Source organism: Typopeltis vanoorti, chromosome 17 (genome assembly GCF_054136105.1).
Source record: "Typopeltis vanoorti isolate ZY-2024b chromosome 17, IOZ_Tvanoo_1.0, whole genome shotgun sequence".
In the NCBI taxonomy this organism is placed as follows: Eukaryota; Metazoa; Arthropoda; class Arachnida; order Uropygi; family Thelyphonidae; genus Typopeltis; species Typopeltis vanoorti.
In genome coordinates, this window is record NC_143565.1 from 453,379 (window position 1) to 469,410 (window position 16,032).

Sequence of the window (16,032 nt, forward strand, 5' to 3'; positions counted from 1 at the left end):
CCAAAATATATTCCTACTCTGCTATTTAGATCTCCAACAAGGACCAAATTTTCCTTTTTCATTGTGTCAGTTGCTTTCTCTAAAGCATCAAAAAATTCCTCCACCTCTACCTTAGGAGAACCTTCTGTTGGACCATAGGCACAGAAATAAGTCTCACTGTCCAGTTCCCCTTTATGATATTTGCCCACATCACTCTACTTGAAATTGCCAGCCATTCAAGAAAGTGTTGAATACTATGGCTACTCCTTCTTTTCCTTAATTGTCATTGCCTGAATATTGGTCTTTTTTGTTTCAGTCATCCCTATAATGTCAATCTGGTACTTATCTAATTCATCAGCTAGCTCCATTTCTTTGCCATTCAGGCTTCTTATGTTGATAGTACCGATCTTCAATTCTGGTGATGTTGAGTTGGGGTGTGTTTTAGGATTTGTTCCAGTAGCTGACTTTTTGCTGTTTGCACTTGTTCCCTGGCGAAAACAACAGGGGGGGGGGCCTTGTTTAACTGGGCGACGCCCCCGCCGGCATGAAATTTTGTCATGTTGTATCATCATTTAATATTGTAGTTTAAGCCAATTAGAATACAATTTGGTGTCGGCTAAATCCCATATTGCCAGCCCATCCTCGTTCGTTCAGTATCAAAGTAGATACCTAACAGGGTGCACCACGAGAAGGTGAGGATTAGACATTAGGTCAGAAACCCTGGTCGATTCTCCACGTTCCTTTAAAGGCTATGTGGAGGTCTCCTCTCAGTTATATAGCTTTGACCCTTAAGCACTCCTTATTTTCATCTTTCATCTTAAAATTAGTCTCCCAAATTTTTGACAGATTAACGCAGCCATACTTGTTAAGATTTAGGAGAATGTTTCCTAGCCCCTACAGGCTCTAAAAATAGTCATTCCGACCTGTAACAACTTATATATCAATGGTTTTCTAACATCTAATCTTGTGTGAAGGAATTTCCAAAGCATGATCTTCCTGTCCTGACTTGCCATAATAACAGTAATGAATGTATTGCTTATGCTCTTCAAAGCAGATGTTTACAGATCTTCCTGTCTGTCCACAGCAGGCTAAATCACAGGATATAATCTGCTGTCCTAATATTTACACACACAATCCATAATAACTTTAATGCAATGTACATGGAAAATCTAGTGCATCATAACCAATTAGAACTAATGGCATGCTAAGATATATAACATATACCCATAAAGTGAATGAGCTCACCTTGAATGTCGTTTTTTCTTAGTTCTTTTATATGGCATAGTTGGAGACCTTGACCTTGATCTCGAACAAGACCTGAGAAATATTAAAACATCAGTTGAAAATATAGCAAAGCTATGACTTGAAAAAAAGTTTAAGTATATATATATGATTTTTTTTTTCTTTTCTTAATATCTCATTGGTAGGATCAGAGGTAGCACATTGTTGGAAAAAACAGTTTATCACCATGAACTGTTCTTTCCAAACATGGATATCCTAAAAAAAATTGTAATGAAGTTACATTCCAGAGAGAGTGAAAGAGGGGGACTGAACAGATATGAATAACATATTGATATTGTTTATTGTTATTTATTGTCTGCAAACATGAAACTTTATCAAATTAGACACATAATAGAACTGGCATCAAGAAGGGGAAAAAATTACATACCTTATAAAGCAACCAATGATGGCCAATTTAACAACACATCCAGCTACAACCTTCATGATGGAGAACGCTCCTTCTGCAAAAATGCTTAAACTACGCTATCGCACCAAGGTTAGTAAACAAACTTGACTTCATACACCACAATGAAAGAGGTCTAAAATCCCTCACCTCCAATGTAGTCAATAAAATACTCATGGAAACATCCAACAAATTAAATTATAATAAACAGCAAAGATGCAATTTAACCAAAGCAGAAAAATTAGCCCTTAAATCTCTAAAAAATAACCAAGATACGGTTTATTAACAAGGAGGATAAAGGAATGCTGCCGTCATTCTTGATCCGACAGCATACCTTAAAAAAATGAACCAACTACTATCCGACCACAACATGTACCAATTGGTTAACAACCCTACAAACCGCATTAAAAATAAAACAGAATTAATCAAGTCAGCGATCACATGGACAGAGAAAACAATTAAAAGCTATCGCCACATTATGCCTGCGGTCCCAGAATTTACGGTCTAAAATAAACGAAGCAAATACCACTATTGCCTGATAGTTGAAAGAATCGAGAACCCCAAGTATCACCTAGCCAACAAACTAATGGCTGCAATCAAGGAGTTGGTAGGTCATCCCCCCCCCCCCACATAAAATAAATACATAACACTTCATCAACAAAATTAAAAACATCACACTCAACAACGAAGATTTATTAATCAATAAATTAAAGATATCAAGAATATAATTTCTTGGCATCTTTAATTTATAGTATAACTAAGTGAAAAAAAAACTTTCAACATCTGTCTCTAATCTAGAGTATTTTAGTAATAAGGTGTGACACCTTTTGACTACTTGCATATGGAAATATGACTTCTGAATTAATTCAACCTTGGTATCACTGCTGGGTCTGGCTCCCACAGATGAGACATGAATAAAGGTCGAAACTGGTCTGGGTAGAGGGGCCGTTCCCATAACATATAGCATTATACATTTCTGTAAGGATATGTGTATTGCATTATGAGATACTGATGTGAAGGCAACTGATGTGAAGTCAATAGCTTCAATATACAAGTAGCCCACTTGTGAAGTTATGTCACATGCAAGCACTGTTTGCTTACACTACGATAAAGGATGAAACCAAGAATATAATTTCTTGGCATCCTTAATTTATACTTTTTCAAGGTTTATTAGTCAGCTTGACAAACGCCTTTTTCCCTAATGTCCCTATCAATGATACTATTCTTCTCACACAGAACATATTTCCACTCGATATCACAGCGTTTGCTCACATACTTCACTACGGGTATTTCATGTGGCAAAATAATTTTTACCTGCAAAAAGAAAGTACGGTCATGGGCTCATTACTTCCACCCCTATAGCTAACTTTTAGATTGCAGATTCAAACAATGAGCTCTGGATTCAGCAAGCTTAAAGCCCAAAGTGTGTCTCAGATATACTGATATTTTTGCAATCCACGGCTGCAAAACATTAAATGCATTCCTAAGCCACTTGAACAAAACACAAACGTATCCAATTTACTACTGAGATTGAAAACAACGCTCTTCCTTTTGAAGACACTCGTCACGTCTTCCCTTAGGCTGACTTTCATTCACATTGTACCACAAACCTACACACACACAAACAAACCAATACATATACAAAAATTCATACCACTCTCCAACACAAAAACTAAGAGCCATCAGGCACAGAACCCTAAAAGTTAGCAAAAATGAGCAGGTACTGAAAAAAGGAACATGAAATTATTAGCCAAATGTTTATAAAAGATTACAATAATGCCACACCATTCCACACATTAGGACAGCATTTCTCAACCTTTCTAAGCCAGGACCAGTAAAATGCCTAAAACAATTCTACGGACCACTAAGTTTGTTTGTTTTTTTTCCAATAATTTTAATTTTTACTTTACTTATTCAATTTTAATTTGTTTTGTTTGGATAATTAAAAAACCTATCATATATTGGGAAAACAGAATACCATCCCAATAAGAAAAGATGAACGTAAAAACCATATTAAATTCCTTTTCTATAGTAAAACAGACCTGTCAGACCATGCACTTCAAACATGCCACAGAATCAATTGGCAGCATGATTCTAATTCCCTACACCACACCAAAACCTGGTTTGAAAGAAAGGTCAAGAAAGCTTGTGAGATGCTGAAACATCATCTGAATCTAAACAAGACTGATGGATTAGTAATTCTAAGAATCTGGAGCACCCATTTGCAACTTATATACGAGGGTGGTCTGAAAGATTTTCGGCCACGACCATAGATGGCAACACTATTGGCGCGATTTTTTTTTAAATTGGTATATCTGTCATAAGCATCCATGTGAAACTGCAAGTCATTCTATCAAGTAGTTTGTTTTATTCAGTTGCCTAAAGCAAAAGTGTTGTCTGTATCCCTTGAAATGGATAAAATTGAGTAGCATGCGGTTATAAAATTCTTTGTAAAAGAAGGTTTAATACCAAAAGAAATTCATTCGAAGTTCATAAAAGTTTATGGGCACTCTTCTCCTTCGTTTTCGATAATTAAGAAATGGACTGTCAAGTTTAAACATGGCCATACCAGCCTTGAAGATGATTCACATGAAGGACGTCCAAAAAGTGTAACACCAGAAATCATTGATCAAGTGCATGATATGGTATTGGATGACCGGCGAGTTAAAGTGTGTGAAATTGCCAAGACTACAGGCATTTCAAAAGAACGTGTAGGATATTTTGTATGAAGAATTGCAAATGAAAAAGCTTTGTGCAAGATTGGTGCTGCGCTTGCTCACAGCAGGTCAAAAACGCACTCGCATGGACAGTGCTTGGAGAGTTTTAACAAGAATAGAACTGATTTTGTGCATCAATTTATTACTATGGATGAGACCATTACATACAGAATCCAAACAGCGGTCAAAACAGTGGACAGAAGCTGGTTGCTCAGTGCCAAAGAAGACAAAGTCAGTTCCATCAGCAGCAAAGGTCATGGCATCAATGTTTTGGGATGCTAAAGCCATTTTGTTTATTAATTATCTTGAAAAGGGTAAAACAATAACCGGGGAATACTATTCCGATCTTTTAACCATACTAGATGAAAAAATTTGTGAGAAAAGACCTGGTTTGCAGAAGAAAAAAATCATCTTTCATCAGGACAATGCGCCTGCCCACAAAGGTGTTTTGGCAATGGGAAAATTAAGGGATCTGCACTAGGAATTGTTAGAAAATCCACCCCGTTTCTCAGATTTGGCTCTCTCTGACTTCTATCTCTTCCCACAACTAAAACTCTTCCTTACTGGTCAGCATTTTCCTTCAAATCAAGAAGTGATTGCAGCTGTACAGGGGTATTTTGCAGATCTTACTGAGAACCACTATAGGGACAGGACAATGGCGCTGGAGCATCGCTGGAATAAATGTTTTAGTCTTAAGGAAAATTATGTTGAAAAATAAAAATAATTTTGAAATTATAAATTCGTTTTATCATTGTTAGGCTGAGAACTTTTCAGACCATCCTCGTACTAATGCTATAAATATTGGGAACAAGGCTGCAACCTCACCAAAAGTTATAGGCATTAATTAACTACATCTTGGCTAACATGTAGTTAGCCAAGATGTAGTTACACAGATAGAATGTGAAGGGTTTATTAATTTCAGTAAGATACATAAGATGGGATTGGGGAACGGATACTGTTGGTGACAGAAGATCATTTGCAAAAGGCAGGAAGGTGGCTGTTCATTTGAAGTAGTCTCATGTGAAATTGAGGCCTATAAGATAAAATATACATTTGGATGCTGCTACTGTAGGTGAGGTTCTAGGGATGATCTGAAAGACATGCATAAGCAAATTAGTATAATGAGTGCAGATGAAGTGATTATTATGTGGGATTTCATAATCCCACATAATAATCACTATGTGGGATTATGAAATCACTATGTGGGATATACAGAGATATAAATTGTAAGGAAGAAAGATCACATGGTAGGAAGGAATTGAAATTTATACACCTACTGAGACAATTACTTGAGATGGCATGTGATGGATTGACTCAGGGTGCAAGAGTGATACATCTGGTCATCAGATCAGAAGAGCTATCCACAACCAAGGTGGCCACAATGCCTCTGAATGGGGAAAGCACCATGTGGTCATAACTTGGGAGATAAAATATGAGGAATATTCTTGACAGAATATTCCTCATATTCCTCATGTCAAGAAGGGGGTATATGTGGAACTTGGGAGATAAAATATGAGGAATATTCTGTCAAGAAGGGGGTATATGTGGAACTATAAGACAGGTGATTATAACAAGCTCAGGAGGAAGCTTGAAACAGTACCATGGCATAAAATTCTGCAAGGGAAGAAAGTTGAGTAGTGCATGGGAAATAGCTAAGTAGCATCTAGAGGAGGCAATATTAAATTGTACACCAAGCTAAGGAGGGTTAGTGAGGTAGGAGTTAGATGGATGAGTAATATCATTAAACATGAGCTGCAGAAAAAGAAAATGCTGTAGAGAGTATATAAGGAGAAAGATGAGAGGCATGGTATGGAAGGCAAAATCAGATTATGGAAAGTAACTAGCTGAGCATGCCAAAGGAAATCCAGAGAGTTCTTTCATTAAGTGGCACATAAGAGGAAGAATAATCTTAATAAATGTTAATGGTGATGAGGTAACAGAAATCATGTTTTTACTAAGTGATCACTTTGCAAGGGTATATCATCCAAGTGAGGTTAATGCTGTGACATATATGACAGAGACTTATTTGGGAACAGAGGTGGATGAATTGGAGGTTCTTAGGATATTGTAGAATCTCAATGTAAATATAACTATGGGATTAGATGGGATATCAGCTCATGTTTTGCAAATATATGTAAGAGAACTGGCAATGCCTCTGACTAGGCTCAAAGTCTCAGCTCTGGTAGAGTTCCAAGGTAGTGGAAGGGGAGCAAAATAATTCCCTTGCATAAGAGAAATTATGGAGATAGATATGACATTGGTTAATGTGGATAAGAAGGTGGCTGCTGGATACACATCAAAAAGTGGTATAGAATCCAAGCAAAAGACGGTGAGTAGTGGTGTGCTGCAAAGTTCAATGATAAGATCACTACGGTTTAATTTGTACATAAACGATATAGGAAATAATCTGAAAAAAAAATATTCGGTTGTTTGCTGATGATGGAAAATTAGGTAGAGTAATAGTTACTCAAAGTGGCGTGGAGAAATTGCAGGATGATTTAAATAGGCTGTGAGTATAGGCAAAAAGATAAGATACTGGGTATTAATTTAATGTGCAGAAATGGAAAGTTATGCATTATACGATAAATCCATTACAAGCTGTGTATCACATTGATGGAACTGTACTCCAGGACAGACTTGAAGTTCAGAGGACATATTGCTAAGGTAGCTCATTAAATTGGCTACTGAGGAACACACTAATACAGTTTTGTAGATCTGACCAAGATCTAGGTGGATTGATTCAGTCAGAAACCTTAGAAGAACAAAATGTGAGATACAATATTGTAGTGCTGACATGTAATAGAATAATTTGGAGGAAAACTGCTGAAAGATTAATAATAATGTAAACTTAATCATGTAGTGCTGACATAGTAGTCTGAAAACCTTTTGAGGATATATATATATATATATATATATATATATCTCATCTTCCTTTCCCGCTCTTTTACCTTACAGTGTCGAGGGTTTATTAATCAATCATTGGGCCTAAACCATTCACAGGATAAGGAGGTCATGCCTTACGCCCCGGTGTATCTTATATCTACATTGGTATTGAGTTCTCAAGGCCGGTTTGCCTGCTTTGCGGGATGAAAAACCCCAGATAAACTGGGGAGAAAAATCCTACCGTCCATGCCCAAGACAAACTAACTTGGCAATGGCTGAGGAAGATCTTTCAGCTCCTCACGTCTCCAACGAGAATCGAACCTATGACACTCCTTCCCCAGGCATATGGTTGTGAAGCTCACAGCCACTAGGCTAACCACACGGACCATACATATACACACATCTACCTTTTAATCATCTGCCATTAGTCTTACACTGTATGTAACAATCATGAAATTAGTTTTCTAACAGTTACTTTTATTATTGTTTTAGCATGTCTAGTCCAATGGCTTTGTTTCCCCAACAAACTAGGTTCTCTGGGGATTTGAAGGCTCAATGTTGTCAAATTCCATGGGCTCTCTTTCTTACTCACTGCCTATTCGTGACTTTTTTTTTTAATAGTGGGAATAAAGCGTCTCTTTTTTCTCACAATGGCTTGAGAAACAGTTGACCTTGAGAGGTCAACAATAGCCCATCTAACCAGAGGAAAGACCATCACACCATTAAAAAGCTGCTTCCCTGGAGAACCATTGTGTCCATTCGGAATATCACTTATTCTAGTTCCTAAGAGTTGACCTGTCCCAGCTTGGGAAGCTTTGGCTGGTAGAACACACACACTACTATTAGCATAGCTCAATTACAACAGATGCTATAATAATAAAGAGATTTAATTATTACTTCTAATATTCTGCCAAACTTAAGGCATTATCAAGTGACAATGCACCGATACAGATATGTGCACATAGCCATTATCCAAGTGTAAGCAAACAAAGTTTGCACCTCAAATATTTTTTCAGAAACGATGAAAACAAGTATATAATTCCTTGGTATTTTTAATTTATAGTATAACCAAATGGAAAAATTTCCAACAAATACCTCACATCCAGAGTATTTTAATAATAAGGTTGACACCTTTTGGCAACTGGTATATGGTGATATGACTTTTGCATTACTTCCACCTTAGTATCGCCACCTCTGGGTCTAGCTCCCACTGACAAGACCTCAATAAAGGTCGAAACCGGTCTGGGTAGTGACCCTTCCCATAATGCATAGTATTATACGTGTCTGCAAGGATATGTGCTTTGCCTTATCGGATACTAAGGCAAGTGATGTTGTCACACCCTGATAACTTAAGAATGTGAAAATTTCAGTTATCATAATGTAACAAGAGAAGAAATAAAAACCCTGTATAGATAACTAAGTAAGTAAGCAGATATCATTAAGAGCCTTTGAAAGTAACGAATACAGAAAAAAAAATTAAAAGAAAGAAAAATAAGCTTGCATCCAGGTGAAAATTATAGCTGAAATTGTTTGGTTGAACTAAATAAAAAAAAGGAAGGGAATTTTAATACAGTTGTGATATGATAAAATAAGGTTAAGTAAAGTAAAGAAGATTAGTCATAGGATTTTGTATGTGAGAGGCTTAGTTTTTACATTTGAACTAAGAGATTAAAGATTTGAGTTAATTCTTAGAAAATTTTGGAAGGGGGATTAATTTAGTATAGATGACATAGAGGTTAGCTTAAACAAAAACTAAAGCTCAAGGTCATAATTCCCAAATTGAGTCTTCGTCACGTGTCAGTCGCGTGCACATGGACCGCATGATGTTTTGGCAGAAAAACGCTACTCTAATAGGTCGGTGAAATTGACTCCAGTAAGGGGGGAAGAAAAGAAATTGAAGAAGGTGCCAGTAGGTATCATCATATAAAAGGGTTAGAAAATACGCAGTACAAACATTGCAATATTCCGAAAACATTTTTACAATATATACTACTGGAAGCAGCATCACAAATTATCAAATTAAAAGAATGTGATAAGCAAGGTACATAAACTGCATGACGGTTTAAACTAATTATTCTAGTTTATATGTTCTCTTCATATTGCTACCGTTATCGTATGCTTGCCCTCTACAATTCATATCTAAATCAAGCTCGCCTATTCTTTTTAAAAGCGAATTTGCTAGTCCTTCATCAGTTACTTCAATAACTCCTATAAATGACATTTATAATTAATTTTTTGTCTACAAAATTTACATATCTAATAATTATTGAAGTTTGTTCCTTGTGAGAAATATCAGGAGTGCAATCCATTTGGATACTGTATTATATGGCTGCTTTTATATCGTCTTTAATTTTATTAACGACTTCATTACCTAATGCAGCAATAATTTCCTCTTGAAATCTATGCGCCAAATGATGCACAATTCTTTTTTTCGTATTTTTAATTCTGTTTACATGATCCATTAGCACAGGATCATATTTACTTAATAATTCTATTAAACTTAAAAAATGTTCATTATTCGGCGTTCGTATTGTTTCATGGGATCCTCGAAATGACAGATTATTACTTGCTAAAAATAGAATCTACAATTCTTTGGAATAGTAATTTTAGACGTTCCATTTCTTCATATATATTAATTTGATTTGTTCTGTCAAGAGTCAAACATAAATTAAGCCTTTTTAATAATTCTTGCCAAGCAATAAAAGAATTAAAGTGACCAACAGAAAGCTCATGATCTCGAATTACAGATGACAGTTTCCTCCATTTATTAAAACCATATATAAATCATGTTGATTGATATTTTCCTCTTCTTTTGGAAAATAATACACAACATAAGCAAAATACTGAGTCTTGAGATTTTGAGTAAATTAGCCAGTTGCGAAGCTGAGTTTCACCATTTGGCATTTTTTAAAAATAGTACGATGTAGAAAATGATCTACCTTCAACATTCTTAATGGATGCGTCTTGATGATGTTGTTTAGGTCCGGTTTTAACACAAAATAATCTAAATTTATCAGTCATAATATTTGGCCACAAACCTGGATCATTTATATTCACTTGATCACCATCGTTATTATTGTTGTCATCGTTATTTGCTGTATCCAAAACGTTTGTATCATCAGACGCGTCTTTTTCGACGAATCCCACATTTTCTACATTTTCGTTGAAAAGTTGTGTAGCTTGTTTGGAGTTTTCTTCTTCATTTGAAGTTTGAATCGCAACTACTGAAGTCGTAGCAGTTTCATTGTCAGATTTATTTTATAGCCATAAAAACAAATCTACTTGTGACTTTTTGAGATTTTGCTTTTCTTCTGGGTCAAAGCTGTATAACTGAGAGGAGACTTCCACATAGCCTTTCAAGGAATGCGGAGAACCGACCAGGGCTTCTGACCTAATGTCCAAGCCTCACCTTCTTGTGGTGCACACTGTTGGGTATCTACTTTGATACTGAACGAACGAGGATGGGCTGGCAATTTGGGATTTAGCCGACCAAATTGTATTCTTATTGGTTAAACCAAAATAAAAAAAAATGATTGTGCAACATGACAAAATTTCATGCTGGCTGGTGCGTCGCCCGGTTAAACAAGGCCCCCGTTGTTTTCGCCAGGGAACCAGGGCGAACAGCGAAAAGTCAGCTACTGGAACAAATCTGAAAACAAACCCCAACTCAACATCACCCGATTTAAAGATCGATACTATCAATGTAAGAAGCCTGAATGGCAAAGAAATGGAGCCAACTAAGTAATTAAATAAGTACCAGATCGACATAATAAGGGTGACTGAAACAAAAAAGACCAAAACTGGTGAGATCTTTCTGAGCAATAAATACAAAATGTTATATTCAGGCAATGACAATCAAGGAAAAGAAGGAGTAGCCATAGTATTCAACACAAAATACGAAGCTAATCTTCTTGAATGGCAGGCAGTCTCAAGTAGAGTAATGTGGGCAAATATGAGAATGGGGAACTGGACAATGAGCCTTATTTGTGCCTATGGTCCCACAGAAGGTTCTACTAAGGTAGAAGTGGAGGAATTTTTTGATGCTTTAGAAAAAGCAACTGACACAATGAAAAAGGAAAAGTTGGTCCTTGTTGAGGATCTAAATAGCAGAGTAGGAAATGATTGTGAGACATACAAAAATATTTTGGGAAAATTTGAAGAAAAGAGCAAAGCTAATAATAATGGCAAATATCTGTTGGATTTCTGCTCAGGACATGGACTGGTTATTAGTAACACCATGTTCCAACATAAAAATGTGCACAAATTCACATGGAGAGAAGAGGCTAGGAATAAGAAAAGTCTCATTGACTATGTTATTGTTGATAGTGATGTTTTCTCCCTGGTACAGAGAGAAAACATCATTTGAAATTGGAAGTGATCACTATTAAGTCTTGAGCAGGATAAAATTGAATTTCATATTGAAAAGAATAACATGTAAGAAAGTTTTAAAGCAAATAAAAGTTGAGCAGCTCTCAGATGTGAACTGTAGACTAAAATACAGAAAGATTATTGAAAAGAAAATGAAAGAGTTTTAGAACAGGAATCAAACCTTGGAGATTCAGTGGCAAACTCTGAAGACAACACTGATTGATTCTGCCAGAGAGGCATGTGGTGAGGTTGTGTGCAAGGATAAAAAAATCAGAATTCCCTGGTGGACACAGGAAGTTAAAGAGGCAGTGAAGGAAAAGAAGAAAGCATATCAAAAGTTTCTGGCAAATAAGTCAGCTTTTACTCTTACAGAATACAGAGACAAATGTAAGAAAGCTAAACAGTGTGTAAAACTAGCTAAACAAAAGTCATGGGAGGACTTTGGCAAGAATATAGAAAATAAATATCAAGAAGGTGGCAAAATATTCTGGAGGTTGTTGAAGAAGCTTAGGAATGGAGGAAAGAGTGCTGTAAAAGGAGTTCGAGATGATAAAGGTGACATGAAAACTGGAATAAAAGATATCCTTGAAGTATGGAGTAATTACTTTGAAAAACTGCTAAATGAAACAAGCAGTGATGACAGCACAGTGATAAAAAAACACTGACCAGGCATGCAGTCAGGAATACATATCCATACTTGAAGTAGAAAAAGCTATCAAAGGCTTGAAATGTGGGAAGGCAGCAGGAGTAGATGATATTTGACCAGAAATGCTGAAGTATGGTGGTATAAGAGTCTTACAGTGGCTGCACTGCATAGTTCAGAAAGCCTGGAGAGAGAGAGACGAATTCCCGATGATTGGAGTAGAGCTCTCATAGTACCCATATATAAAAAGGGAAATAAAACTGAATGTGAGAATTACAGTGGTATTTCCCTACTGAGTGTTCCTGACAAAATCTATGCAAGTATACTTGAGAAACGGTTGAGAAGAATTGTGGAAGAAAACTGGGTGAAGAACAAGCTGGATTCAGGCCAAATAGAGGCTGTCAGGATCAGATCTTCACTTTACGACAAATAGTCGAGAAAGCATGGGAATATAACAAAGATCTGTATTTAAGTTTTGTCGATTTGGAAAAGGCATATGACAAGGTGACAAGAGAGAAGCTATTCAATACGCTGCAGTTATATGGTGTCAATGGGGCATTATATCAAGCAATACTTAGTCTTTATTTGAGTTGTAAGTCATCAGTTAGAATTGAAGGGAGTATAGGAAGATGGTTTAATGTTAAATCTGGTGTGAGACAAGGATGTACATTATCCCCTCTCTTATTCATTATCTATATGGATCACATTATGAAGGAAAGTGGTATTAAACCTGATATCAAAATTGGAGATGTTAATGTCAGCTCTTTACTTTATGCGGATGATGTTATACTTCTAAATAAATCCGCTACAAGTCTGCAAGATTCTCTGACTAAATTCAATTGCTGTTGTAATAGATATGGTATGAAGTTCAGCAATAAAAAGACAAAGACAATGAAAATAGGCAGAATCATTGAAAATGCCAACTGTGTTGTGAATGGAGAACCTGTGGAACAAGTAAAACATTTCAGCTACTTAGGCTTGATTTTTACTGAAGATGGTAAATTAAATATAGAAATAGACAACAGAATCAGCAAAGCTGGTATGGTGGGAAGTCAATTGAATAAATTCATATGGAATAAGAGAGAAATTAGTCGGAACACTAAATTAGCTGTATACAAGACAGTGTTCAAACCAGTTTTAACTTATGGATCTGAGAGCTGGGTCAGAAGTAAAACACTTGACCAAAGACTAGAGACCGCAGATATGAGCGTCCTGAGAAAGATTAGAGGCGTGAACAGATGGCATCAATGGCAATATGATATTAAAAATGAGGATATTAGGAAAGAACTTGACATTGTCAGCATCCAGGAATGCGTTAGCAGAGGTAATCTCAGGTGGTATGGTCACTTAAATAGAATGGGAGAGGAAAGATTAGCAAAACAAGTGTTCTCTGCCAGGTTGGCAGGAAAACGACCCAGAGGAAGACCAAGATATAGGTGGATTGATACGGTACAAAGTGCCTTAGACGATAGAAATATAAGATCTGATAATGTTGGAGTCTTGAGAAGTAACAGACTGATTTGGAGGAAAATTGTAGATAGGAAGTTAGTAATGATGTAATTTTTTCATGTAGTACTGTCGTATCCTGTACACCCCTTGAGGGTACATGGCAGGAATTTGATGATGATGATGATGCCTTTCTTCTTTTTTTCTTTTCTGCTGGTTTCCTTTTTTGACACCCAGAGGGATACTTTCTTAGCATGGACATTATGGGTTAGGCTATGCCTTTCGAATAAGTAAATAATATTAGATATTTTTATCCCATGAATTAACAAAAAAGTTAAATATGTACATACTTTTTACAATATTACAAAATTTAACACTCAAGGAATGTGTTTATTTTTTTCGTTTGTTTACTTCAGCACATCGGTTTCACCCTTATCTATCACTATTAACTAAGTTGAAATTAACGTAGTTGAGATCTAATCATGTACAGACAACACTTCATAATCCTGAATATTGATAATACATTTCACATAGCTTTAAAAATAACTTACCGCATTTACTGGAATATAACTGGTCCTCGCATATATATAACTCACAACCCTGATTTTACTTTGCAAAAAAAGGAAATTGAAAAGTTTTGCATACCCTCGCACAGAAAAAAAAGTTTAATCACATTTGCTTCATGACAATAATAACTCGCTTCACGTGGCAAACCACATGCCCTCCATACTAGCCAATACGCCTGCAGACGCAAGTAAAAGCAGCATTTTATTGTATCACTGAATAAAGTACAAACATGTGCAGTCTGTGTAATATATTTCTCAACAAATAGTGCAATTAGAGACAGCTAGGATAAAAATGGCACTAACTAATGAATCGCATGTCCCTTCCCCCAAAAACTATGCTATTTAGCCGCAAGCAAAACCATATGCTGCACTGGCAAACACTAAAAACTAGATGTGTGGGAGTCTGTCCCCGAAGCTCAAATGCAGAATAACAATAAAAATCAACAGAAAGTGTTAAAGCTAGGAAAGATATCGTGAATATTGTTATGGCACTTTCAGATATTGAATTTGGTTGAAGAGAATTAGCATTTCAATTCAAAAATTGTCTGCTGACTTTTATCTTTGACTCGCACGATCTTTTGTTAACACTTTGTTAATATCTTTACTGGCCTAGTACCATGGCTGTCTGTTCATTAGTCATTTGTGAAGGATTGTTCATTAAGTATCTCAAGTCTTGTAAATTACTGCTAATTTTTGCTTGAAATAATGGGAAAGCAGATGGTGCTATTTGGGTAGGATGCACACAAGTAAACTGCTCTCTAGGCAGGAAATAGCAATTGTAATATATGTGAGGATTTTATGAAAAAAACTGAAAACTTTAGTTTCCAAAAATCAATGTAAAGGAAATTTGCTTTTATATGTAATAAATTAAACATATTAATTGACAATAAATACTTCCGATCCATATTTTAATGACTTATGATTTAATAAAATCCAAATACACTTAAGAAAACGGATACGTTCTTTACGAAACATGAAAAGATATATCAAATGATGGTAAAGGAGTCGTGCTACGTCTGGATGCCTGACGAATAATGTAACAACTGAACTGGTACATCAGTATATCGCGGAGATATATCGATGGCTTGGAAATAGGATGTTTGTTTCTAATTTTCTTATTACTTATTATTATGAAACAGTTGTTACAGTTTAATTAATTATTGCATTTTTATTTGGTATAGCTGTACTTAATAAAATTGTATTATATTAAGTTAAAATATGTGTCAGCGAAGATGTTTGAAATGTATTTTTTTATTTAATTATTTTTTAAGATGAGCCCTGGGTTGCGTGCCGGAAAAAAGTCATTGGCGTGCCATGTTTGCCAGGCATGTTAAGGGTTGTCCATCCCTGCTCTAGACTAACCATATATAAAGAATATAATAAATATTTTTTCAACAGTTTCAATAACGAGCCAAATGATATAAATGTGTAACAGATTAGAAAAAAAACTAATGATGAATCAGGCATTTTAGCATTTTAGGGTAAAAACGAAATCATGTTAGTTAATTTTTATACACTGCATAAATGCATCAAAAGGGTTAAGCAAAAAAAAACCCTAATATAATAGAGAAACACAGAGATATTATTACCGGGGGCCTTAAAATCCTGTCGATGAAATCCCTTTAGTTATAAGCAAAATTAGAAGAACAAAAAAATTAAAATAAAATAAAAAATACGGTACACATTTGCAGAAACGTATTTTTTATTTTATTTTAATTTACCCCTGAGATGGCTGGCCCTACCCCT

The 16,032-nt window shown here is 35.7% G+C and overlaps 1 protein-coding gene across 2 annotated transcripts in view; it reads right to left on the bottom strand.

Annotated features, from left to right (window-relative positions):
* Nucleotides 1-16,032, bottom strand: part of LOC150097088 (leukocyte receptor cluster member 8 homolog) — a 347,020-nt gene that overhangs the window by 179,018 nt on the left and 151,970 nt on the right. For both annotated transcript variants that reach the window (XM_090407668.1, XM_090407667.1), the window contains exon 9: nucleotides 1,225-1,296. In XM_090407668.1, the coding sequence (XP_090263794.1) occupies nucleotides 1,225-1,296 (72 nt within the window). The remainder of the gene's footprint in view (nucleotides 1-1,224; nucleotides 1,297-16,032) is intronic.